General features: G+C 52.5%; 1 protein-coding gene across 4 annotated transcripts; it reads left to right on the forward strand.

Annotated features, from left to right (window-relative positions):
- Positions 1–31: 31 nt before the first annotated feature.
- On the forward strand, positions 32–23,828 carry HSF1 (heat shock transcription factor 1). Of its 4 annotated transcripts, none has more exons than XM_047074335.1 (14): positions 32–270; positions 18,332–18,443; positions 18,774–18,910; positions 19,263–19,387; positions 20,557–20,632; positions 20,706–20,767; positions 20,901–20,997; positions 21,086–21,222; positions 21,308–21,583; positions 21,977–22,057; positions 22,904–23,009; positions 23,081–23,146; positions 23,256–23,325; positions 23,407–23,828. In XM_047074335.1, exons 1-14 carry the CDS (start codon positions 154–156, stop codon positions 23,610–23,612), a joined length of 1,668 nt encoding a protein of 555 aa, XP_046930291.1. In that variant the 5' UTR covers positions 32–153; the 3' UTR covers positions 23,613–23,828. The 4 variants fall into 4 exon arrangements, with proteins under 4 accessions (XP_046930291.1, XP_046930292.1, XP_046930293.1 ...); XM_047074336.1 differs by having other exon boundaries at positions 33–270; positions 18,335–18,443; XM_047074337.1 differs by lacking the exon at positions 21,977–22,057 and having other exon boundaries at positions 36–270.
- Positions 23,829–23,930: the final 102 nt, after the last annotated feature.

The following is a 23,930-nucleotide window of genomic DNA, read 5'->3' on the forward strand; positions in this document are numbered from 1 at the left end:
AGATGGCGGCGGCCATGCTAGGCCGCGGGGCCGTGTGTGCGCAGCGGACGGCGGCGGTGGCGCTGCCCCGGCGGCAGGCGCGGCGGCGGCGCTAGCCCGGCCCTCGGCCCCATTTCGCGGTCGTCACCACCGCCTCTCCCCGCCTTGCACGGTATGGACCTGCCCGTGGGCCCCGGCGCGGCGGGGCCCAGCAACGTCCCGGCCTTCCTGACCAAGCTGTGGACCCTCGTGAGCGACCCAGACACCGACGCGCTTATCTGCTGGAGCCCGGTGAGGGGGTGGGGCGAGTCCCCGTGAGGGGTGGGATGTGGGGGCGGGAGCTCAGGGTCAGGGTTCGGAGGAAAACGTGCGGGGCCCGCTCCTTGTCGGCCCCTGCCGCGCCAAGTGTCCCTGGGCTGGGGAGGAAGGGCCTCTTCTTTGGTCTTTCGCTAAGTGTTGAACAATCGCGGAAGTGTGTCTGTCCTTAGAACAGTACCCAATCTCGCTGGCGAACAGTCAGCCTAGGTGATCCTCTGAATCTTCTCAAATGAGTTTCCAGGGTGGTGTGGTCGGCAGCTATTTGGAGAAAATTAGGACGTGGCGCGTGAATCGGAGGGCGTTGCTCTAGTGCGAAAGGAAAGGGAGCGAAAACAGAAAGTAAAACGTCATAAAGTTCAGATTGATCTTGAACCCATGTCCAGAGATAGTAGAGTTGGGCTTTCCTAGAGCAGCTTTGGTTTTCATTCTTCACAGGACGAGTTTATTCAAGTCCTTGTCTCCAGTTGCCTGGCAGCAGGCTTGTTTACATGGTTTGACCCTGCAAGACCGGACGGCTCCGGTTTTGCAGAGGTAAATCAGAGAGTGTGTATGGAGTTGAAGCTCAGAATCTGCTGTTCCCATCCGAGCTGTGATGTCGTGTCTGGGAAGGCCAGAGCCATACCCCAAGCTGGCAAGTGGGTGACCTGAAGAAAGGCCACTCTGGTCATGCAGAGCCTATGGGTGCCTCCAAATACGCTTTGACCTCCTGAGGGCCAAAACGCTGGGTTTCTCAGACTTTGTTAAGTACTTCTCCTTCATGCTCTTAGGCCATTAGGAATGAAGAAATGTTTAGCTTGAAGCTAGCCCCTAGCTGGAGGCCAAGTTCTCTCTTGGGCGGTCTGTTTGCTCAAGTTTGCTGCCTGAAGACTGGGAATAAAGAAACTAGATATCATGCAGCATTCTTTTGGGAGACGCTTTGTGTTGGTTTCAGTGACATGCCTGTGTGGGCACTCTCCATTTCTCAGTGCACTGCCTGTTTACTCTGATGACAGACTGGAGTCCCGAAGAGGGGCAGCATGCTTTCCCAAAGGCTGCCGTGTTAGTGCCATCCACTCGTTCCAGACCTTGCATTTTTCTGACCCAAGGGAGTGGGCTCATATTTCTGTCTTCTTTTATCTTCCTTCTTCCTCTTTTTCCTTCCCCTAACTCCCAGGACACACTCTTAACCCAGACCAGGGAGGGGCATCAGAAATGCTCTGGAATATTCCAAGCCTAATCCTACTAGGGTGATCCACCCCACCTGCTAGGGTGCCCCTTAATCTGCTCTCTTTTTCTGCTTAGAGATTGTGAGGCGAGTGGGTGAAGTGTCACCAGCGTACTCTCCAGGACCCACAGCCTGTGTTCTGGGCAAGGCCTTTGAACAGGAATGGTCAGGCCTGTGACAGCCTTCACTTAGAGTGGCTGCACCACCCATGAACCCCAGGCAGGGGGATGGGGAACCAGCTGGAGCACAAGTATTTGATCCTTCCTGGTTTGTATGCAGGTCAAGCAGGACATAGTGGTAAGGGCTGGCACCAGCAGTGAATAGAGAAATCACAACAGTAGCTCAGCAGTGGAAGGAAGCCCTTTTCCAGGCTGTTGGGCTGCCTGGCTCAGAGACAGGAGATGGTCCTATACCTGTGGCCTCTGTCAAAAAAGTTCACACAGGGCCTTCTGCAGACTTATGGCCCGGAGTCCGGCTCTCAGAGGCCTTGGAAAGCTCTGATGTCTTTGCTTTTGGTGTTTTTTCCTTTGTGTTGGAAGTTTTCTCTCAGTCCTACCAAGAGAGACTCACCACGTTTGACCTAAGGGACAAGGGGCAGTCAGAGGATTGGTGCTTGACTCTCAAAGGTGAATAAGGTGGGGGAAGCGGTTCATCCCCAGAAACCCTGGCCAGTGGGGCCAGGTCCAAAGAGCGTTGGGCTTTTTTATTATTATTATTTTAAATTAACATCCAAATTAGTTAGCATATAGTGCAACAATGATTTCAGGGGTTAGGTTCCTTAATGCCCCTTACCCATTTAGCCCATCCCCCCTCCCACAACCCCTCCAGTAACCCTCAGTTTGTTCACCATATTTATGAGTCTTCTGTTTTGTCCTCCTTCCTGTTTTAATGTTATTTTTGTTTCCCTTCCCTTATGTTTATCTGTTTTGTCTCTTAAACTCTTCATGAGTGAAGTCACATGATATTTGCCTTTCTCTGACTAATTTCACTTAGCATAATAACTTCCAGTTCCATCCACATAGTTGCAAATGGCAAGATGTCATTCTTTTTGATTGCCGAGTAATACTCCATTGTATATATATACCGCGTCTTTATCCGTTTATCCATCGATGGACATTTGGGCTCTTTCCGTACTTTGGCTATTGGTGATAGTGCTGCTGTAAACATGGGGGTGCATGTGTCCCTTCGAAACAGCACACCTGTATCCCTTGGATAAATGCCTAGTAGTGCAATTGCTGGGTCGTAAGGTAGTTCTATTTTTAGTTTTTTGAGGAACCTCCGTACTGTTTTCCAGAGTGGCTGCACCAGCTTGCGTTCCCAGAGCGTTGGGCTTCTTGTGCCCAGCCTGAAGGACAGACCAACAGGTCACTGCCCCCAGACAGTCGTGTTGGCTTACTCACTCTCAGATCCTCATACAGTTAAAGACACCCTGGGCACGGCATCTCAGCGGGTCCTTAGAGGTCCCACAAGACCCCGCAGCTCCTGCTGCTGTAGGGACGGAACTCGGTGAGCATGAGTGTAGCCTGTGGGTGTGCCCCAGCGCTTCTGACCAGCAGCCTGTGCTGTTCCCCTTACCACCCACACCCACTGGGACTCTCTGTGAATTGGGCCTGTCTGGCCTAGGGATCAGGCCTGGGTGAGGCTGGGAGGTGCTTGACGGCACAGTTTAAGGAGGCACTTTTTCTTAGGGCCACGTGTAGGAGGCCCTGGTGGGGGGGCTCCTTAAATTTTGGCCTTGGGCGCCTCTCTGGCCCCACCCTGGTACCGGTCTGCTCTGTGCAATTCTCTTTTCTTTGGGAGCAGGAATGAACCTAATAGGATTGTGTGGAGGTGGAGGCCTAGGAACTGGAGGTCGCCAAGGCCAGGGCCTGTCCCAGATGGCCCTTGAAGTGCCAGCGGTCGGAGGCTCACTCTGGAGGGGCTGGGTCTCTGGGTGGAGAGTCCTAGGCACAGCACTTCCTGTAGTTAGGTCATCAGCTCCCTGTGAGACTACTCGAACGGGTCTGCGTGCAACCCGTACACTCAGAGCTGGCCATGGAACATTTCCAGAGCTCCCATGACTGGCAGGAACACTCCTCCTCTCCTGGCATTGAGAGCCAGGTGAGGCCTGCTGAGCTCGTTCTCAGACAGCCGGCAGGACCGGGCAGGCCCTCTGGATCTTGCCCTTGGGGATCTGTCAGTTGAGCCAAAATGCTGAAGGGGCACCCCGGGTTAGTGCTCCCCAGTGGCAGGCTGGGAGGCACATGGCAGGGCCCGGAGGCTCCCAGGGCCTCCCTGAACCCAGACGGCTGCAGGACCAGCTGCCAAGAGCAGCACAGGTGTGCTTGTCCAGACCTTGCCTGCAGCGTGAGGTTAAACTGAGCCTTTTTGTATCTGTTCTCCATCCACAGCCATGCCGGAAGGTGACAAATGGCTATTTCGTAGAGAAGAAAACTGAGTCTCAAAGACATTAGGAAACTTAGCAAAGAAAGCTGGGGATTGGTTAAACTGGACCTGAAGGCCACCATCTTCCCGGTGATGGCCAGCTCTTGCTCTCTGACTGCCTTCTCCCGGCGCTCCACACTTCAAGACGCCGGCCCCACCCTCACCTGCTTTCTTAGTTAGACCCTTGCTACGCTTGGACTGCCCTGTGCCGCAGGCGTTCACAGGCAGAATTGTATTTTGGATTTTTACGTGAGAGTTCCCCTTCTTCTTCTGTAGACATAAACATATACATGGACAGACAGATGGACGAGACCGGCAGAGACCTATAAACGACAGGCTCTACATGGTGGCCTCCTGCGTCTGTTTCCTCCTGCCCCCCCCCCCCCCCCCCGCGGCCCCGGGGTGGGGAGGGGGGAGGGGCCCAGGGCGGGGCTTCTCAGAAGGGGGCTGGAAGTCTGGGCCGTTGACGGGTGTGCTCAGAACTCTTTATTAAAGGACCAGGGAGGGGGCAGTGGAACCTGCAGGACCCACCCTGGGAGGTGCAAAGAGCTCCCGTCGTGTATCACCAGGGACTGAGCCAGGGTCCTCACGCTCCATACACCCTGGGGCTTCCAGCTCTGGCTGCGGGATTCTCTCCAGCTCTGGAAGGAGGCTGTGAAACGAGGAAAGCTGCCCTCAAATGCTTCCCAGTCCTGGTAGCACAGCAGCCAGCACCACCGACTCTTCCTTTCTTGACCCTGAAAGCTGTCAGAGTGAGCAGAGTCACTAACCTGCACGTGCTCGATGGTCTGGAGGTGTGAGTCCCGGGGCCAGTGGCCAGAGGGCCAAGGATTAGGAGGGATGTATTGGTGCCTGTGTTGCAGGAACTAATAAAGTGAACTTAAGCAGAAACCAGAAAAGGACGTGATGGTGCAGATGGTCTCACACTGAGATAAGGACACAGCCAGGGTAGAGGAGGGGGTCCTCAGTGGCTCTCCCTTTCTGGACCAGCCTCACGCCCCCTGACACCTCACTCTACACCCGGATTTCTCTGCTTCTGTGGCCACGTTGGCTCCAGCCAGACTCTCACTGCCTCTAATGCCCGTGTTCCTGGAACCCAGAGAGTAGTCGGCCAGCCACATTCAGAACGGAGCACATCGTGCAGACTGGTCTTTGGATTGACTTTTGAGGAACAAAAACGGGGGACTAAGGTGTCCTGGGGCAGATACTTGAAAAATGCAGTGGTATTCCCTCATGGAATACAGTGGTTGTTAACCCTTTGGGGTCGTGGAGCCCTTGGAGAAAATACTCAAAGACAGAGACCCTGTCTGTAAAAACATACATCCCTGCAGAATTTTGCATTCATTTTAGGTTGTTCCCAGGGCCATCAAAAATAAGACCAGAGGCTCCAAATTTAATGAGACTTGGCAGTTACCAAGAAGTGCATCTTGGGGCACCCAACCTGCTCAGTGCATGGAGCATGCAACTGTTGGATCTTGAGGTTGTGAATTCAAGCCCCATGCTGGGTGTAGAGTTTTGTGGGTCGTTGTTATTTATTTACTTATTTACTTACTTACTTACTTATTTATTTATTTATTTATTTATTTATCAAGAGCACATGAATGCTGAGGAGAGGGGCAGAGGGGGAGAAAGAATCCTAAGCAGACCCCACACTCAGTGTGGAGCCCAACATGGGGCTCAATCCCACGACCATGGGATCATGACCTGAGTCAAAACCAAGAGTCAGATGCTCAACCGACTGGCTATCCAGGAGCCCCCAGAGTTTACTTTTTTTTTTTTAATTTTTTTTTTCAACGTTTTTATTTTATTTTTGGGACAGAGAGAGACAGAGCATGAACGGGGGAGGGGCAGAGAGAGAGGGAGACACAGAGCCGGAAGCAGGCTCCAGGCTCCGAGCCATCAGCCCAGAGCCTGACGCGGGGCTCGAACTCACGGACCGCGAGATCGTGACCTGGCTGAAGTCGGACGCTTAACCGACTGCGCCACCCAGGCGCCCCTAGAGTTTACTTTTTTTAAAAAAAATGCATTTCAGGGTGAGGGCATTGGTTACCAGCAAGCAGATGGGCACTCACTTCTCCCTGTTCCTTCCGTATTTCTAATCAGAGGCCTTTTTAGGAAAAGCTAAGATCACCTCCAGGATTCCCTGGAGGCAGCAGAGAAGGCGGGGCCTTGAACCACGAGGCAGGGAGAGAGAACATCGGGTTCTGTGATGGATTCACCAGGAGACATCTGAAACTCCTGATGGCCCTTCAGGTAGGGCTTACAGGACACGTGCAATGTGGGCTTAACCCTTGAACAGTGTTCAGGATTGGAAAACAAGGACAGGTGAGCCACACAGGTTCCAGTCTTTCTACCTAGAGGCAGTTTTCAAACTCCAGCACAGAAAGGGGAAACTTAACAGCCCAGACTTTGGAGAAACTGAGGCATCTAGAATTTGCAAGGTGTGGTACCAGAGAAGGGAGCTGGCCTAAGAAAGAGCTCCAGGAGTCTGCACGTGAGCCCCTTCAGGCTTCAGCAGAGTTCTGGTTCACCCATCCACAGGAGGAGACCTATGAAGCCAGCCTGAGAACCTTCTAGGGAAGGAACAGTCACTGAGGAGAGCTCAGACAGGGCCATGAGTTACCTGAATTCTCACAGCCAGAGCAGAGGAACCATGTTGAACACGTGGAGCGTTCAACAAGGACCAGAAGACCTACAAGTTGGAGGTGGGACTGAATTAAGAAAGGCTGCCCCAAATGCAGTGTAACCGAGTGTAAAGACAAGCCTTGAAAGGATCAGGCTGATCCACACGAAACACTCTCAGGAGGAATACCACAAAACCCAGATGCAACGTAAAGACCCCCGTGTCCAGGGCCCAGTCAGAACTAACAGATGAGCCAATGGGCGTGAGAGTGCATCCTGTGACAAAGAAGGGGAGTCGTAGCTGTGTTCCCAGGGGTGATGGGAACTCGCCAACAAAGACCTTAAAGCAATTGTAAAAATATTGAGTGCTCAAAGAAGCAAAGCAAAACCATGAAGACAGTGGAAGAGAGAGAGAGAGAGAGAGAGAGGGAGGAAGGAGCAAATAAAATGGCAATGGAAAAGTCTATCGTGCAGAATTCCACATTATTTGTGTAGACACTCCCTCCAGGGAGGTGACACATATCTCCCCACCTGTACCTGTGGCCTACACACAGTGACTTCCAAGAAGCACCGAGTGGGAAAGGGTGGGGGGTAAACTACAGTGGAGACCCCCGACAGACATGGCCTCATGTAAGTGTCCAGCCGTGGTGTGATGACAAAGGCACTTAACCTCTATGGTCTTCCTCTCCAGAACCTTCTGTAACCCCAACTAACCTCATAACTGTGAGGAAAAGACACAGGACAAATCCAAATTGAGGGAAATTCTACAAAATACTGGACTGGTACTCCTCAAAACTGTCAAGGTCATGAGAAACCAGAAAAGTCAAAGAGACTGTCATAGCCAAGAGGAACGTAAGGAGACGTAACAACAAAGTGTGGTGTAATCTCTTAGGTGAAGTTCTGGGACAGAAGGATAGTAGGTAAAAACTAAGGAGATCTGAATAAGATAGAGACTTTATTTAGTAAATAATAAAGTGCAGGTATCCCACTTTTTTTTTAAATTTTTTTTTCAACGTTTATTTATTTTTGGGACAGAGAGAGACAAAGCATGAACGGGGGAGGGGCAGAGAGAGAGGGAGACACAGAATCGGAAACAGCCTCCAGGCTCTGAGCCATCAGCCCAGAGCCTGATGCGGGGCTCGAACTCCCGGACCGCGAGATCGTGACCTGGCTGAAGTCGGACGCTTAACCGACTGCGCCACCCAGGCGCCCCAATATCCCACTTTTTTTTGAGAGGGAGTTCATTTTACGCTATTCACTTTTATAACAAAAGACCTACATTACTATCTGTTTTCACTAACTGAAAGAAATCCGAAGAGGAGTTTCATTTTTACAAAAAAAGGCAAAAGCAAAAATAGCATCCAGCATTGATTTTGCAGCGAGCTGTTACAGAGGCAGCGTGCGCTCCGAGCAGCAGGGGTGGCCGCGCCAAGCTCCTTGCTCAGGAACTGTGTTCAGATCTCGCATCAAGCTGCTAGAGCTAGTGCTCTGTGTCCGTGAGCATTTGTGATTCATCTCTGCTTCGTTTGTGCATCTGTTTGCAAGATGTGTTCTTAGGTATCAGAAAAGCTGAAGAGAGGTGATTTTTTGGGTCTGGGAATACTCTAAATTTTTCCATGTCAATTAACAGTAATTCTTGGCTTTGTGAATGTTGGCATAGGAACGCCGTACTTCCGGGCAGCAGGGGAAACCTGCATATTGATTCTTTCCTTGTGACAACAGTGTTAGTTAACACTGTTAACAACGGCGTGAGGGCTATGTGAGAGCTCTGTACTGTCTTCCCAACTTTTCTGTAAATCTCAAGTTACTCTTAAAAAAACGAAAATAAAAAAAGTAAAGTTATTCTAAAATTCAAAGCTTTTTTTTTTGTACGTCACTACTGGGGATTAATAGCGGATTAGATTCTGCAGAAGAAAAGATCACTGAACGAGAGTAAGCGTAGATGCTGTCCATGGTGATGTACAGGGAAAAACAACACTGGAAATAGTGAGCAGAAGCAGAGCCTCACGGGGATGATATCGCATAGCCTGACACACAAGTGGAGTTCCAGAGTAACGGGAGAGGGAATGCTTAGACATAGTTGTCCAAATCTTTGGAAAGCTGTGAACCCACAGATCCAAAACTTGTAAGAATTCCTAAGGAGGATAAGCACACACAAAAAACAAACGAACAAAAAGACCCAGGGCATATCACTAACAAATTACTGAAAACCGATGAAGAAAAAATCGTAAAAGCAGCCAGAAAAAGAAAGAATTGCACAGAGAGGGACCCAGACCAGAACAACACTGACTCAGCACCTGTGAGATGCGAGGCCAGAAGGGAGCTCTGTGGATGAAGTCTGGTGGGCATTCAGAACCCACTGTAACTCACCGCATCAGCGGACAAAGAGAAGAAAACCCGCACGACGCCTTAATGGTGGCAGGGGAAACATTGGACAAACTCAACACTCACTTTGTGGTAAAAGCTCAGCAAACTGGGAAGGGCATTTCCACAGCCTAATAGGAAGCGGCTATGAAAACCTACAGCTGACATTGTACTTAACCCTGAAAAAGCAGGTGCTTCTGCCACTCCTCTTCAACGATGTGTGTGACACCCTGGTCGGGTAGTCTGGCAGATATAAGTAAATAAAAGACCGAGAAATTGGAAGGTAGGACATAGAACTGGCTCTGTTTATAGAAAACATTGTAATTTGCTTAGAAAGTCCCAAGAAATCTACAAAAAAAAGAAAATACCAAAGTGATTAGAACTAGTAAATGAGTTTGCTGAGGTCACAGGATTCAAGGTTAATGTAAAAAAAACCAATTCTATTTCTGTATACTAGCAATGAACCCTTGAAAATGGAAATATTTAACAATAGCATTAAAAAAACACAAAATACTTACTGGCCGTATTATCTCTTGCTGTGTAACCAGTTGTCTCCAAACCTAACTGCTTTAAACAGCAAACGTCTCACAGTTTCTGAGAGTCACGAGCTGATTCTGACGCGAGGTCTCTCACGAGACTGCAGGCACTTCGAGGCTCAGCTGCAAAGAGAGACCCACTTCTGAGTTCGCTCAAGTGCGTGGTGGCAAGTGGCTTCCATTCCTCACCACAGGAGCCCCTCAGCCTGCTCCCTCGGCCTGTCAGCCTGCTGCTCCCGGAGCAAGGGATCCAGTGTGGCCTTTGTAATGTGTTCTCGGATACATGTCACCTGTTAAGTGCTGGTGGTCACCAAGAACAACCCAGCCACAGCACAGGAGAAGGCAGCACAAGGTGTGAGCCCCCAGAGGCAGGGATCATTGGGGGCTGCCTGTAGACCAGTTACCACGGGTGTGGACCTTGTAAACCATGTATAAAATTTGTGCACGGAAAGCTATAGAACACTGCTGAGAAAAATTAAAGAGGATCTAAGTAAATGGAGAGAAATGCCACGGTCATAAACAGAAGACCCGGTGTTGGTAAGATAAAAACAGATTTCACACAATCCCAGTAAAATCTCGGCAGACATTTTTGTAAATGTTGGTAAAGTGATCCCTGCTAGAGTTTATATGAAAAAGCAAAGCCAAACATTCTCAACAGAGAATAGACAGTTTTTTTTAAGTTTATTTATTCACTTTGGTTGGGGGGGGGAGAGAACAAACAAAAGTGGGGGAGGGACAGGGAGAGACAGGGAGAGGGAATCCCAAGCAGGCTCTGCACTGTCAGCACAAAGCCCAATGTGGGGCTCGAACCCTCGAACGGTGAGAGATCATGACCCGAGCCAAAGTTGGCCACTTAACCAAATGAACCACCCGGGCACCCCTTCAGACATTTTTTTAAAGGAGAACAATTGGAATGCTCACACAAATTGATTTCACAATTTACTATAAAGCTGTAATAATCGGCACTGAGTGAAATTGGCATAACTGTAAACATATAAACAGAACAGACTAGAGAATCCAGAAAGAGACCCACCCATTTAAAGTTCATTGATTTTTGACAAAGGTGCCATTGCAATTCTATAGGAATAGTCTTTCCACACGTGGTGCTGGAATAATTGGGCGCCTGTAAACACAGATGTGAGCTCGCCATGTGCCTCACACCGTGTACAAACACTGACTGAAATGAATCAGACTGAAATGTAAAAGCTAAGACTAGAAAACTTCTAGAAGGAAAAAACCTGAATGACTCAGTTGGTTAAGCGTCCAACTTCAGCTTAGGTCATGTCATAATCTCCTGGTTGGTGAGTTCAAGCCCCACGTCCAGCTCTGTGCTAATAACTCGAAGCCTGGAGCCTGCTCCAGATTCCGTGTCCCCCTTGCTCTCTGCCCCTCCCCTGTTCGCACTCTGTCTCTCTCTCTCTCTCTCAAAAGTAAATAAACATTAAAAAAAAGTAAAGACCCGAATGCAAATGTTTATAGCACTTTTATTCACAAGAGCCAAAAATAGGACACGACCCACAGGTCAGCCTGCTGGGGAGTGGCCGGACAAGCGGCGGCGCCCCCCGCAGGGAGCTCCACTCAGCACTGAAGAGGAGTGAACAGCTTTCCGGGAGACTCTGTGGCCGAACCTTGAAAGCATTCTGTTGTGCTAAGTGCAAGGCACCAAACACAAAAGGCTGCATACTCTGTGATTTCATTTATGTGATATTCTGGCAAAGGCAAATCCAGGGGAGCAAAGATGAGGTCAGTGGTTGCCTGGGGTGGGGGTTGACCACAGAGGGGCATAAGGATAATTTCGGGGGTGATGGAAATGTCTTCGGTTCTCGCATGTGGTGGTAAACAATTGTATGTCAAAAGTGGATCAAGCTATGCATTTTAAATTATAAACTTGATGTAATTGTATCTTCCCGTTTGAAAAATGTGGGGTGGGGGGGTGTCCCTGGTGGCCAGTTATGTAGAGATACCTAGTCAGCAAGAGTGTAACTCAGCAAACACTTTGTCCTGGGGACGAGACAAGACACGGTCTACATCATGCGCATGGATGACAGATGCAGCCTGGGAGCGCCTCCGTCAAGACTGAGAGAGAGTGTGCAGCCCTAGAAGGAGCAGTCTTTTCTTCCATCTTCCATCCGAGGGGGACTCCATCTCCTGTCCCACGGATGTCCCCCAGCAGTCCACCAAATGCCTGCTCCCTGAAAATGTGAGAGCACCTAACGCAGTGCTCAGAGGCAAGTTATACAATTAAGTGATCCCATTAGAAAATAAGAATGGCTTCTAAGCTTCCACCTTAAGAAAGTAGAAAAAAAAGCAAAGTAAACCCAAAGCAAGCATAAGGAAGGAAATGAGAAAGACAACAGAAGAAGTCACTGAAACCGAAAATGGTAAAACAGTAAAATAAATTAATTCAAAAACTGATCCTCTGAAAAGATAAAAATTGGTGACTTGTAGCATGACTGACAGACAAGACCTGAATTGCCAATATCAGGAACAAAGAGGATATGTGTCACGGCAGACCCCTCTGACGGTTTGAGGGTAATAAGGAAGTGCTTTGAGCAGCTGTATGCGTGTGCATTTGGCAACGTGGATAAAAATGGACCAATTCCCTTAAAAACCATAAAGTGTCAAAACTTGCCCAAGGTGAAATGGATAACCTTAACGGTCCTAACTCTATTAAAGAAGTTGAATTCCTAGTCATAAACCTCCTAAAAAGAAAAGTCCAGGCCCAAATGATTTTACTGCCAAATTTAAACATTTGAAGAAGAAATAACACCAATTATACACAACTTTCTCCAGAAAACCAAAGGAGGGAACACTTCGCAGCTCATTTTGTGAGGCAAGCATTACCTTGGTATCAAACACAGGGGCACCTGGGGGGGCACCTAGGTGGCTCATTTGGTTAAGCAACGGACTTCAGCTCAGGTCATGATTTCATGGTTCGTGGATTCAAGCCCCACAACTTTGGCTCAGGTCATGATCTCACAGTTTGTGGGTTGGAGCCACCCCACCCCCCACCCCCGGCCGGCTCTGACGACAGCTCAGAGCCTGGTGCCTGCTAAGGATTCTGTGTCTCCCTCTCTCTCTGCCCCTTCCCTGCTCATACTCTGTCTTTCTCTGTCTCAAAAATACATAAACCTTAAAACACACACAGGGGTACCTGCTGGCTCAGTTGGAAGATCACGTGACTTTTGATATCAGGGTTATGAGTTTGAGCCCCATGTTTGGTATAGAAGTTATTTAAAAATGAACTTTTTTAAAACTTAGACAAAAATAGTCTAAGAAAACTAAGAACCAGCATTTTTCATAATGTTTTCTGTAAAATGTAAGCAAATCTAGCAACATATAAAAAGAGTGATGTCACAACACAAGGAACTTATTCCAGAAATGGAAGGGTGGTCCAGGATTTTAAAATTAAGTCAGTGTAATCCACTGTGTTAACAACGTAAAGAAGAAAAGCCACATGATCATATTGTTTGCAGAAAAAATATTTGACAAATTTGATGTTCATTTATAAAAAAAAAAAAACCAAAAAACAAAAAACTCAGGAAACTGAGAATAGTGGGGAACATACTCAGCCCGATAACAAAAAAAGGATCTACACCTAACATCATACTTAATGTTAGGAGAGACTGAATGCTTTTCCCCTAAGATAGAACAAGGTACAATTCTATTTTCACCAGTTCTAATTAGCATTGTACTGGAAGTCCTATCTAGTAATTGAAGACAAGAAAAAGAAGTTAAAAGAATATATATTGGAGAGCAAGAAATAAAACTGACCTTATTTATAGATGGCATGATTGTCCACACAGAAAAATCTCAAGAAATCTATAAAAATACTCCTAAAACTAAAGAATTGAGTTTTGCAGGGTCACTAGATACAAGGTCAACATACAAAAATCAATTGCATTTCTAACGAACAATAGGAAATTGATGTGTTTTGTTTTTTAATATCATTTACAGTTGCTCCAAAAGACTACTGGGGAGCCTGGGTGGCTCAGTCGTTAAGCAGATGATTTTGGCTCTGGTCATGATCTCATGGCTCGGGAGTTCAAGCCCCACGTCAGGCTGTGTGCTGACAGCTTGGAGCCTGGAGCCTGCTTCGGATTCTGTGTCTGCCTCCGTCTCTCTGCCTCTCACACTGCCCCCCCTCAAAAATAAGCATTTTTAAATTTTTTTAAAAGATGAGAACTTAAATACAAGCATAGTAAAACATGCAGGGATCTGTATACCAAAACTATAGGATTATAAAAACACTTATTTTTGTTTTTACATTTATTTATTTTTGAGAGAGTGAGACAGAGTGGGGGAGGGGCAGAGAGAGAGGGAGACACAGGATCCGAAGCAGGCTCCAGACTGAGCTGTCAGCACTGAGCCCAATGCAGGGCTCGAACCCACAGACCGTGAGATCATGACCTGAGCTGAAGTTGGACGCTCAACTGACTGAGCCACCCAGGCGCCCCTGTAAAAACACTTACGAAACAAAGCAGAGTTGATCTCAGGAATGGCATACCATGTCTATTGATTTTTGGAAGCAAATTTGGGAAGTTTTCAGGCCTTATTTCTTTTAGTATTTGTTCTGGTCCTTCTTTCCTGTGATGAAATGTACTCCATTTACACGTACGCTGAGGCAGTTAAAGGTTTTGGGTTTTGTTTTGTTTTGTTTTTTTGAGACTCCTTTCATTTTTCTTTACTCTGTTTTCTCTCTGTCCTTCTGCTTTCATCATCTCTATCAATCCATTTTCAAATTTGTTGATTTCTTTGTTCTGCCAGTTCACATCTGCTGTTGAGTCTTTCTAGTAAATTCCTCATTTTGGTTATTGTACTGTTGGGCTCTGGAATTTTCATCTGACTCTGCTTTACAAGTCCTGTCTCTTTGTTGCGATTCTCTCTTTGGCAAGGCACTGTCACCTCATCTTTAAACATATAGGTGATGTTTGCTTCGAAGTCTTGAGGAAACTTTACACCTTGTCCCTCTCACGCTCCGTTTCTGTTGGCTTTTTCTCCTTTCCCTTGTGCACAGGTCACACTTTGCTGCTTCTTTTCGTGTCTCATAGTTTTGTTGAAAAAGTATATTTTAGGTAATGTAGTACTTCTGGATGACCACCCCACCCACCACCCACCTGCCCCCCACGCTTGTTTTTGTTTTGTGCTGGTTTGTTTTGTGACTTAGCTGGGTTATTTTAGTGAAGTCTGCATTCTCTTTGACCTCAGTGTTAACTCTACTGCCTCCCAGGGTATTACACCCAGACTTTAGGCTCTAATTACTGCCTGATTGTGGTGGTGTTTTTTGACGGTGCCCCAGGGCACAAATTGTTGAGCGGTCTAACCCAATTAAATTCAACCAGTGGTAGTGTTGAAGGCCTGTCTTTGAGGTTTGTTCTGACTCTGGGAGGGCTGTGAGCTGCCTCTCTCCTGTAGAACAGGCTGGGCCTGGTTGAGCTGGTTACTCTGAACCAAGAGGTGCCGTTGTTTTCAAGAGCAGCCTTACGCTTGAACTTCCTTACGTTTTGTTTCAAATAAAGTGAGTTCCCTTGGGGAGCCCCTTCAGAGCTCTCTTTCCTTCTGACTGCCTCTCTCCCGAGGAAATCTCACAGTTCATGGGATTGAGCCCCGTGTCAGGCTCTGTGCTGGCAGTGCAGGGCGTGCTTGGGGTTCTCTGTCTCCCTCTCTCTGCCCCTCCACCACTTGCACAAGCACACTGTCTCAAAAATAAGTAAACTTTTAAAAAGGAAAAAATAGGGGTGCCTGGGTGGCCCAGTTGGTTAAGCATCCGACTTCAGCTCAGGTCATGATCTCACAGTTTGTGAGTTCGAGCCCCGCGTCGGGCTCTGTGCTGACAGCTCAGACCCTGGAGCCTACTTCGGATTCTGTGTCTCTTTCTCTCTCTGCCCCTTGCCCACTCATTCCCTCCCTCCCTCTCTCTCTCCCTCTCTCTCTCTCCCTCTCTCTCTCTCTCAAAAATAAATTTAAAAACATTAAAAATTAAAAAAAAGAAAAAAAAAAGCTTTGTTTCACTTGGGAGTGGTTCAGTAGATCTCACACTTGAATCCCAGAAATGGAAATTGCTCCTTCCTTTTCTTTTTTTTAAACTTTTTTTATGTTTGTTTATTTTTCAGACACCCCCCCCCCCCACACACACACACACAGCATGAGTGGGGCAGGGGCAGAAAGAGGAGACAGAATCCGAAGCAGGCTCTGAGCCTGGAGCTCTGAGTCAGATGCTTAACTGACTGAGCCACCCAGGCGCCCCTGCTCCTTACTTTTCAAAGTGAGGCTTTGCTGGATATACAATTCTTGGTTGACCGGTTTTTTTCCTTCCAGCCCCTTTACTTTTTTTTTTTTTAAGTTTATTTATTTTGAGAGAGAGAGCAAGAGCGGGGTAGGGGTAGAGAAAGAAAGACTCCCAAGCAGGCTCTGCACTGCCAGCATGGGGCCTGACGCAGGGCTTGATCCCATGAACCATGAGGTGATGATCTGAGCTGAAACCAAGAGTTAGACATGTAACTGACAGAGCCCCCCCCCAGGTGCCCCTCCTTTTGGCCCCTTTAAATGTAATCCTGTTGCCTTGTGGCCTCCGTGGATTCTGATGAGAAATCAGTTTTAATCTTTTTTTTTTTTTTTTTAATGGAGTTTGTTTAGCTTCCTGGACGTTTTTTATCAAACTTAGGAAATTTGGGGCCATTATTCCTTCAGCTATTCTTTCTGTCCTTTTCTCTCCTGAGACTTCCATTGGGCATAAGTTGGTGCAATTATATTTTTTAATTCAGATTTGGTTCATTTTTATCTTTATTGGTATTCTTCATTCCGCGAGATGTTCTCATGCTTTCCTTTATTTGTTTAGCTGCCATTTCATTTCATTCTTTGAACAGATTTGAAATTGTTGACTTAAAGTCCTTGTCTAGTAAATCCAACTTACAAGTTTCATTAGGGATGGTTTCAATTGATTGCTTTTTTTCCCTAGTGTATAGGCCATGTCTTGTTTCTTTGCAGGTTTCATACTTTTTCATTGGAAACTGGACTTTGAATTAATATAATGTGGTATGTGTTAGGTTCTGAATATCAGATTCTCCCTCCTCCCCAGATTTGTTGCTGTTGCTATTTCTTGTAGTTGCTGGTATTTGTTTGTTTAGTGACTTTTCTGAATGAATTCTGGATGACTTATGGTCTTCGTTGTTCGTGACCACTGAAGTCTGCTTGGCTAGCTTAGTAGTGAGCTAGTCAAGGGAACAGAAATTTCCCTTGCCCCCTGGAACCAATAAATGCCCTGTTCTTTGCCGGGGGACCCCGTGTAGGTGTTGGGGGATTTATTGCATTCGGCACACAGCCCAGGTAGGTGGCGCCTCTGCTTTGTCCTCTGCTTCCTGCTTGTGCAGAGCCTCCAAGTCAGCCAGAGGTGCGCGCCTAGGGCCACGTCAGGTCTTCCCTGATTGTCCACACGGCCCTACGCGTGCGTGTGACTTCCGGATGCCCAGGAATGTTTTGGAGCTTCTCAAAACCCCTCTCGAGGTCTCATTCCCTAGCTCTTCCTTTTGAGGTTTTCTAGCTAGCCTGTTTTTTGCCCTGTTATCCTCTGCCTGAAACAACCACAAAGTTTTGAAATCCTCTTTTGATGTCATCAACAAACATCCCTAAGGAAAAGGCTTTTTGTACTGGGAGAGCTTTGGGTCAAGTCAAGCAAAGACAGCTTTACAAGTGCAAGCTCCCAGGGAGCTGACTGGTCCGAGAGTAGTTCTCTGGGAATGGGGCTACAGGAGGGGAAGCGGGAACAGGGCAAGTCGAAACACCACAAAGCTCACTGATCTTACTGCAGGAGAGTCATTTTTCTTGAATAAAGGCTTCCCGTGTTGCTGTTGATTTTCAGAGTTCTGAAAAAGCGCACTGTAACGTTTTGGCCGGTTTTCTTACTGCTTCTTTGGAGGAGAAGACTTCTCAGAGGCCCTTTCTCCACCTTCTCCACCCCTTCACATGCTTATATCTGGGTTCATTTTCACATGCACGCACGTGTGTGGACACACAAGGCTCTAGCTTTCGCCTACCACCGGGGTTCCTCTGGCTTCTCTCTCTCCTTACCTTCAGCCCCTTCTTCGATGGGGGAAGCCATGCCCAGTGTCCCTGGTGGACTCAAGGGTAGCATGTCCTGTCACCCCCCACCCCCTCCTCCCCTCACCACTCTCTGGCCCTGTTCCAGGACCCTGCCCCACACCCCAAGGCCCTTCCAGCAGAGGCTGGCCTTGCCAACCTTCCTGGTAGCTTCTGGATTGAGGTCAGAAAGAAGATGGGGGTGACTGGTGCCTCAGCCGATTGAGCATCTGACTCATGGTTTCGGCTCAGGTTCGTGGGTTCGAGGCCCGTGTCAGGCCCTGCACTGACAGTGCGGAGCCTGCTTGGGAGTCTCTCTCTTCCCCTCCCCCACTCACCCCCTTTTTTCTCTCTCTCTCAAAAATAAATAAAAATTTTAAAAATGTGTGTTTTTAAAAAATGAGGGGATAGAAGATGAGTAACGCAGTGACCATTTCACAACCTCTTTTTCCCGCCTCAGATGCCGAAAGAAGAACGAGGTTGCATTTCTGAATACAACTGTGTGTTTTCCTCCCATTTTCTTGGCTGCCTCACCTTGGGGTCTTGGTTGTTCCTGGGGGAAATCTGATTAAAGCAAAAACAAGGTCCCCTAAAGACTGGGCGTGAGGTGCCGCGTGTTTCAGGCAACTTCGGGAGCCCCGGGGCAGGGCTTCCTGGCTGCGATGAGGTCCCCTCATCTCTCTGGCCGTGTGGCTTCTGTCACCCAGTCCCGGGCCTCCAGCAGGGCACACGCAGGAGCAGAGGGACCGGGCACATCTGGGGACTTGTGCCTCGTGGGCTGCGTGTGACTCTGCCGCGTGCCTCCCAGCAGAGCGGGAACAGCTTCCACGTGTTCGACCAGGGCCAGTTTGCCAAGGAGGTGCTGCCCAAGTACTTCAAGCACAACAATATGGCCAGCTTCGTGCGGCAGCTCAACATGTGTGAGTACCCTGCTATCTGGGCGTGTGGGGCGGGGCATGATGCAGAGCCTGGCGCATCTGGGGGGCCTGCGGCCAGGGCGCCTCTTCCCAGGGGAGCAGAGTCTCAGGGAAGAGTCTCTGAAGTCCCAGCCAGACACAGGCGCACACACTGGTGAGGGCTTGTCGTCTGGGGTGTGGGGTCTCCCTTAGACCAAGACCACCCAGCTGCCGCAGGCAGTGGTGTGACCAGAGCCGTGCCAGGCATAGCCCTCCTCCCGGACCCCTCCCTTTGTCCCTCGGTGGGGCGGTGCCCGGCCCTGAGGCAGAGCTGCTCCACCCCGTCATGTGCAGACGGCTTCCGGAAGGTGGTCCACATTGAGCAGGGTGGCCTGGTCAAGCCAGAGAGGGACGACACTGAGTTCCAGCACCCGTGCTTCCTGCGTGGCCAGGAGCAGCTCCTTGAGAACATCAAGAGGAAAGTGACCAGCGTGAGTAGTCCGCCTCCCTTTCTCTGCCTCCTCAGACCTTCCTCCAGACTATGAGAGGGAGCAGCGGCTACTTGCTGTCCTGCTGGACCTACGACTGCTAAGGGCAGTCAGCTGCTGGCCTGGCCGCCCTGAGCCCTCCTCCTGATGGGCCCTCTCCTCCCTGCTTGTCCATCTGGGACTCCCCTTGGCCGTTCCCCCATCAGCCACCACATTGAAGGCCCCTCTCCAGACTGCCAGCCCAGCCCCTTGGCCCTTCTGCGGCATCCCAGGCCCTCCCCTCTTCCCCCGGGGGGGGGGGGGTGGGCATCTCAGTAACTGTTTCCCCGTCCCCCCCGCCCCCACCGGGTCCCAGGTATCCACCCTGAAGAATGAGGACATAAAGATCCGCCAAGACAGTGTCACCAAGTTGCTGACTGACGTCCAGCTCATGAAGGGGAAGCAGGAGAGCATGGACTCCAAACTCCTGGCCATGAAGCAGTAGGTTCCATGCGGCACGTGCAGGGGGGCGCCTGGCAGGGGACGTGGCGGGACAAGGGGACCCGTGGGAGGCAGCCTGAGGAAAGAGCAGACAGGAGAGGTGCGGGCCTGGGAACTGGCCACCCCCTCCTGGGGCCCCTTCCCACCAGCCCTGCCTCCTACAGTCTGAGACAGGGACGCTCCAGGCTTCTCCCAAGCGCAGAATTACATTTGGACTTGTGCGCGCGCCCTGGGAGACAGGGTCTAACCCAGTTCCCGCCCCAACGGGCAGAGCTGGGCTCCTGGCACCTGCCTCCCCTTTCGGCTCCTCACACTGCGTCCCGAGTGTGCACTCCACAGGCCGGGGTGGCTGGTCTTCACCGCCCCCACAGCGCCAACGCTCCCGCTGGCCCCCACTGCCGCTGGGGCACGTTTGGCCACCAGTAACCGGTCCTGTGCTCCCCTCCTCAACCAGGACCCCTAACAGGGCTGGCCTGGGCCGCCTCCTATGCACTTGGGGGCCCCGGGGACCTCAGGAACCGCAGCCTAGGGTGGCTGTCCTCAGCTTGGTGTGGCCCGAAAGCCTCTCAGGGGGCAGGTCCTCATGACCCCCAAGTCCTGGAAGAGGCTCCTGGGCGCTCTCTCCACATTTGGGGCTGGCAGAAGCCTCTGGCTGTAGGACATCTGGGTGTGGGGCCAGGTGAACTTGGCCTCCCGGGACATGGGTGCCTTGCAGGTCGAGGCCAAGAGGGGCAATTCCATGTCAGTAAGACACTTGGGGGCCCATCAGAAGGGCCAGGCTGCTCACAGCCCTGCTCACCCAGACCTAGTGACATAGGACGGGCATAGGACAGCTGCCATATGCTGCTCTGTACCCCTGGCCTTCCCTCCTCTCCTCAGGTTCAGGTGGGGCAGAGATGGCTCAGAGGGACGGGGGGGGGGGGGGGGTGCGCAACACTCAAGGGTGTCCAGGAGGTCTCAGCCAGGACCCTGGGGTCCACCCAACACACCCAGTCCTGTGCTCTGCCTCCGCCCCCACAACTGACACACCCCTGCGTGTCCTCCCTGGCGGTCTGCCCCCAGCCCTGTTACCGCCGCACCCCAGACCCCACGCCTGCCCAGGGCGGGACGGGGTGGGGGGGTTCTGTGGAGGGCCCCCAGCACTGCTGACCACGCCCACTGTGTTACAGCGAGAACGAGGCCCTGTGGCGGGAAGTGGCCAGCCTGCGGCAGAAGCACGCCCAGCAGCAGAAAGTCGTCAACAAGGTGTGCGGCAGGCCTAGGGGGAGCCTGGCGGGCCCCTCGCAGGGCCAGGCTAACTGTGCCCTTCTGCCCACAGCTCATCCAGTTCCTCATCTCACTGGTGCAGTCCAACCGGATCCTGGGGGTGAAGAGAAAGATGTGAGGCACAGGGGGTGCCCGTCCCCAGCACGGGGCCCAGGGCCACCCTGTCTCCCCCTGGCTGAGGCCCGGGTGGCCCTGAGGTCTCGGGGAGGCACCTAAGCCCACCCCTTACCGCCCTCCCCCCCCGCAGCCCCCTGATGCTGAACGACAGCAGTGCGGCACATTCCATGCCCAAGTACGGCCGCCAATACTCCCTGGAGCACATCCATGGCTCGGGCCCCTACTCGGTGAGCGCCGGGCGCGGCAGGACTGGCCTGGGCGGGGCAGGCACGTGCTGCATCGCCTGCCACACAGGTCACCTCCCTTTGATGGCAGGCTCCCTCCCCGGCCTACAGCAGCTCCAGCCTCTACTCCCCAGACACCGTCGCCAACTCCGGACCCATCATCTCCGACATCACCGAGCTGGCCCCCGGCAGCCCTTTGGCCTCCCCAGGCGGAAGCGTAGATGAGAGGTGGGGGCCACGTCACCCAACCGTCAGGAGAAGGGTGGGCCCACAGAGGCGGCAGCTGCTGACGTGTGTGTCCCCCGACGTGCAGGCCAGTGTCCGGCAGCCCCCTGGTACGCGTCAAGGAGGAGCCCCCGAGTCCTCCTCGGAGCCCCCGGGTGGAGGAGGCCAGTCCTGGACACCCGTCCTCTGTTGTGGAGATACCCCTGTCCCCGACCGCCCTCATTGACTCCATCCTGCGGGAAAGCGAGCCTGCCCCTGCCGCCCCGGCCACACCCCTCACGGATGCGGGGGGCCGTCGCCCCTCACCCTCGCCCCCACCTGCCTCGGCCCCTGAGAAGTGCCTCAGCGTAGCCTGCCTGGACAAGTGAGTGCCGCCCCACCCGCCTCCGCCGCAGCCTCAGGAAGCACGTCTGGGCCTCTAGCTAGCGCTGTCCTGGAGGGCTGGTGTGGGGCGGTCGTCAGGCTGTGGGCGCAGGGGCGCCGGGGGGTGAGCCAGCAGACCCGGCCCTGAGCTCAGAGCCCGTTGTCCCACATCCCCAGGGCCTCAGGAGCCAAGGGTGTGCAGCCTTGCAGGTCTGTCGCACCTGCTTTCTGAGCCGCTCTGGCCGCTGCTGTCACCCCTTCCTGCGACAGGCCACTGCATCTGTCCTGCCCAGCAGAGGGCTTGCCCCAGAGGCCAGGCAAGCAAGGGCGGGGGGCACGGAGTCCACCTGGCCCCCACCTGCAATCGGGGGGCTCTTGTCTTTGTATCTTGCAGTTTGGCTCGCGCTCCACAGATGTCTGGGGTCGCCCGCCTCTTCCCCTGCCCCTCCTCTCTGCATGGCCGAGTCCAGCCAGGGTTAGCGCCGTCCCCACTGGGGAGGGAGGAGGGCTCCGCCAGAGCTCAGGCCCCTCCCCAGCTTCGGACCAGACCCTGGCCTGGCCGTGAGCACTTGGCCCTGCCTGGTGAACGGGCGTCCCGGGCCCTGTGCAGCAGGGAGCAGCCCCCCCACCCCAGGCTCTGGGGCCCAAGCCGGTGCCCCAGCTCACTGACCGACAGAGATGGGCCTCCCCGCCCGGCACTGCCACTGGTGCAGCCAGGCTCCTGGCTGCCGTGCTGACTGGCTTCCTCTCAGGTTGGGGCAGGGCCCTGTGGACACCTCCCAGAGCCAGCCTGGCCACCTGTCCAACGGCACAGGTCCACCAGGTGGCCCGGGGCCTTCTCGGCCACAGCCTCCAGACCCAGGTCTCTTTCCCGGCATGCACCAGAGTAGAGACCAGCCCTCCGTACCCTGCCCGCAGCTCCCTCTCCCCATCCCTGCTGTCTTCCAACGTAGACACAAGACCTTGCCGAGCCTGAACACCGCCCCCAGCCCATCCTGAGCCCCCCTGTCATTTTGGCTCAGCCGTTTAGTGCTGTCAGAGGCCTTACTGGGCCTCACAGCGACAGGACCGGCTGGCACAGCCTGAGCCGCTCTCGCCCCAGTGACCAAGCACCCTGGCCCTTTCCCACACACGTTCCCCCCAGGCCCACACCAGGTGTGCGATGGGGCCCCGCCTCGGAGGGCTTCCCGTGAGCCCAAGCGGGGTGGGGGTATAGCTGAGGACAGCCCCTCTCTGTCTGGTGGGTGTGATCACCAGCAGGGGGGCACCTGGCTGGGGGTGCCTAGGGCTCCACTTTACCTGCCCTCCTCATTCTGGCTAGGACCGAGCTCAGTGACCACTTGGACGCCATGGACTCCAATCTGGACAACCTGCAGACCATGCTGACAAGCCACGGCTTCAGTGTGGACACGAGCGCCCTGCTGGACGTGAGTGCCTCCCTACCCCCACCCTGCTCACAGCTCACGGGCGCAGCCTGACCGCCCTCCCTTCCCTGCAGCTGTTCAGCCCCTCAGTGACAGTGCCCGACATGAGCCTGCCCGACCTTGACAGCAGCCTGGCCAGCGTGCGTAGGCGGGGCGGGGGGGGGGGGGAGGGGGGGGAGGGGGGGGAGGGGGGGGAGGGGGGCGGGCAGGGAGCAGGAACCTTCACTCTGCCCCCTCCTGCCCTGGCAGATCCAGGAGCTCCTCTCTCCCCAGGAGCCCCCCAGGCCCCTTGAGGCAGAGAACAGCAGCCCTGACTCAGGTGAGCCAAGCCCTGAGCCCCTGCCCTGCCCCAGCCCAGTGTCCCCACCCGCCAGTGCCCTGACCCAGCCCCCACCCTCAGGGAAGCAGCTGGTGCACTACACGGCGCAACCTCTGTTCTTGGTGGACCCGGGCTCCGTGGATATGGGAAGCAGCGACCTGCCCGTGCTCTTCGAGCTGGGGGAGGGTTCCTACTTCTCGGAGGGGGACGACTACGCAGATGACCCCACCATCTCCCTGCTGACGGGCTCTGAACCCCCCAAAGCCAAGGACCCCACTGTCTCCTAGAGGCCCCAGGGCGAAGGCTGGGCAGCCCTGTGTGCCGTGGCAGCTCGAGGCCTTACAGCCACGCGTGGACTGCCCCTCGCTGTGGCCGTTCCCAGGCAGGATTGTATTTTGGATTTTTACGTGAGAGTTCCCCTTGCCCCTTCAGTAGAGAGAAACACATACATGGACAGACAGACGGACGAGACCGGCAGAGACCTATAAACGACAGGCTCTACATGGTGGCCTCCTGCGTCTGTTTCCTCCTGCCACACCCCCCCCCGGGGGGGGGGAGGGCCCCAGGGCGGGGGTTCTCAGAAGGGGGCTGGAAGTCTGAGCCAT

The sequence above is a fragment of the Lynx rufus genome, unplaced genomic scaffold (assembly GCF_022079265.1).
Source record: "Lynx rufus isolate CCGP_SWC_20201006 ecotype Redwood Valley unplaced genomic scaffold, mLynRuf1.p SCAF_12, whole genome shotgun sequence".
NCBI classification, from domain to species: domain Eukaryota; kingdom Metazoa; phylum Chordata; class Mammalia; order Carnivora; family Felidae; genus Lynx; species Lynx rufus.

Bases quoted from the DNA above. Each gene is read 5' to 3' on its own strand.
- HSF1 (XM_047074335.1), top strand. From the start codon at position 154: ATGGACCTGCCCGTGGGCCCCGGCGCGGCGGGGCCCAGCAACGTCCCG. The intron at 271-18,331 runs GTGAGGGGGTGG...CGTGCCTCCCAG, and splicing joins CGCTTATCTGCTGGAGCCCG to CAGAGCGGGAACAGCTTCCA. The intron at 20,768-20,900 runs GTGAGGCACAGG...CCCCCCCCGCAG, and splicing joins CTGGGGGTGAAGAGAAAGAT to CCCCCTGATGCTGAACGACA.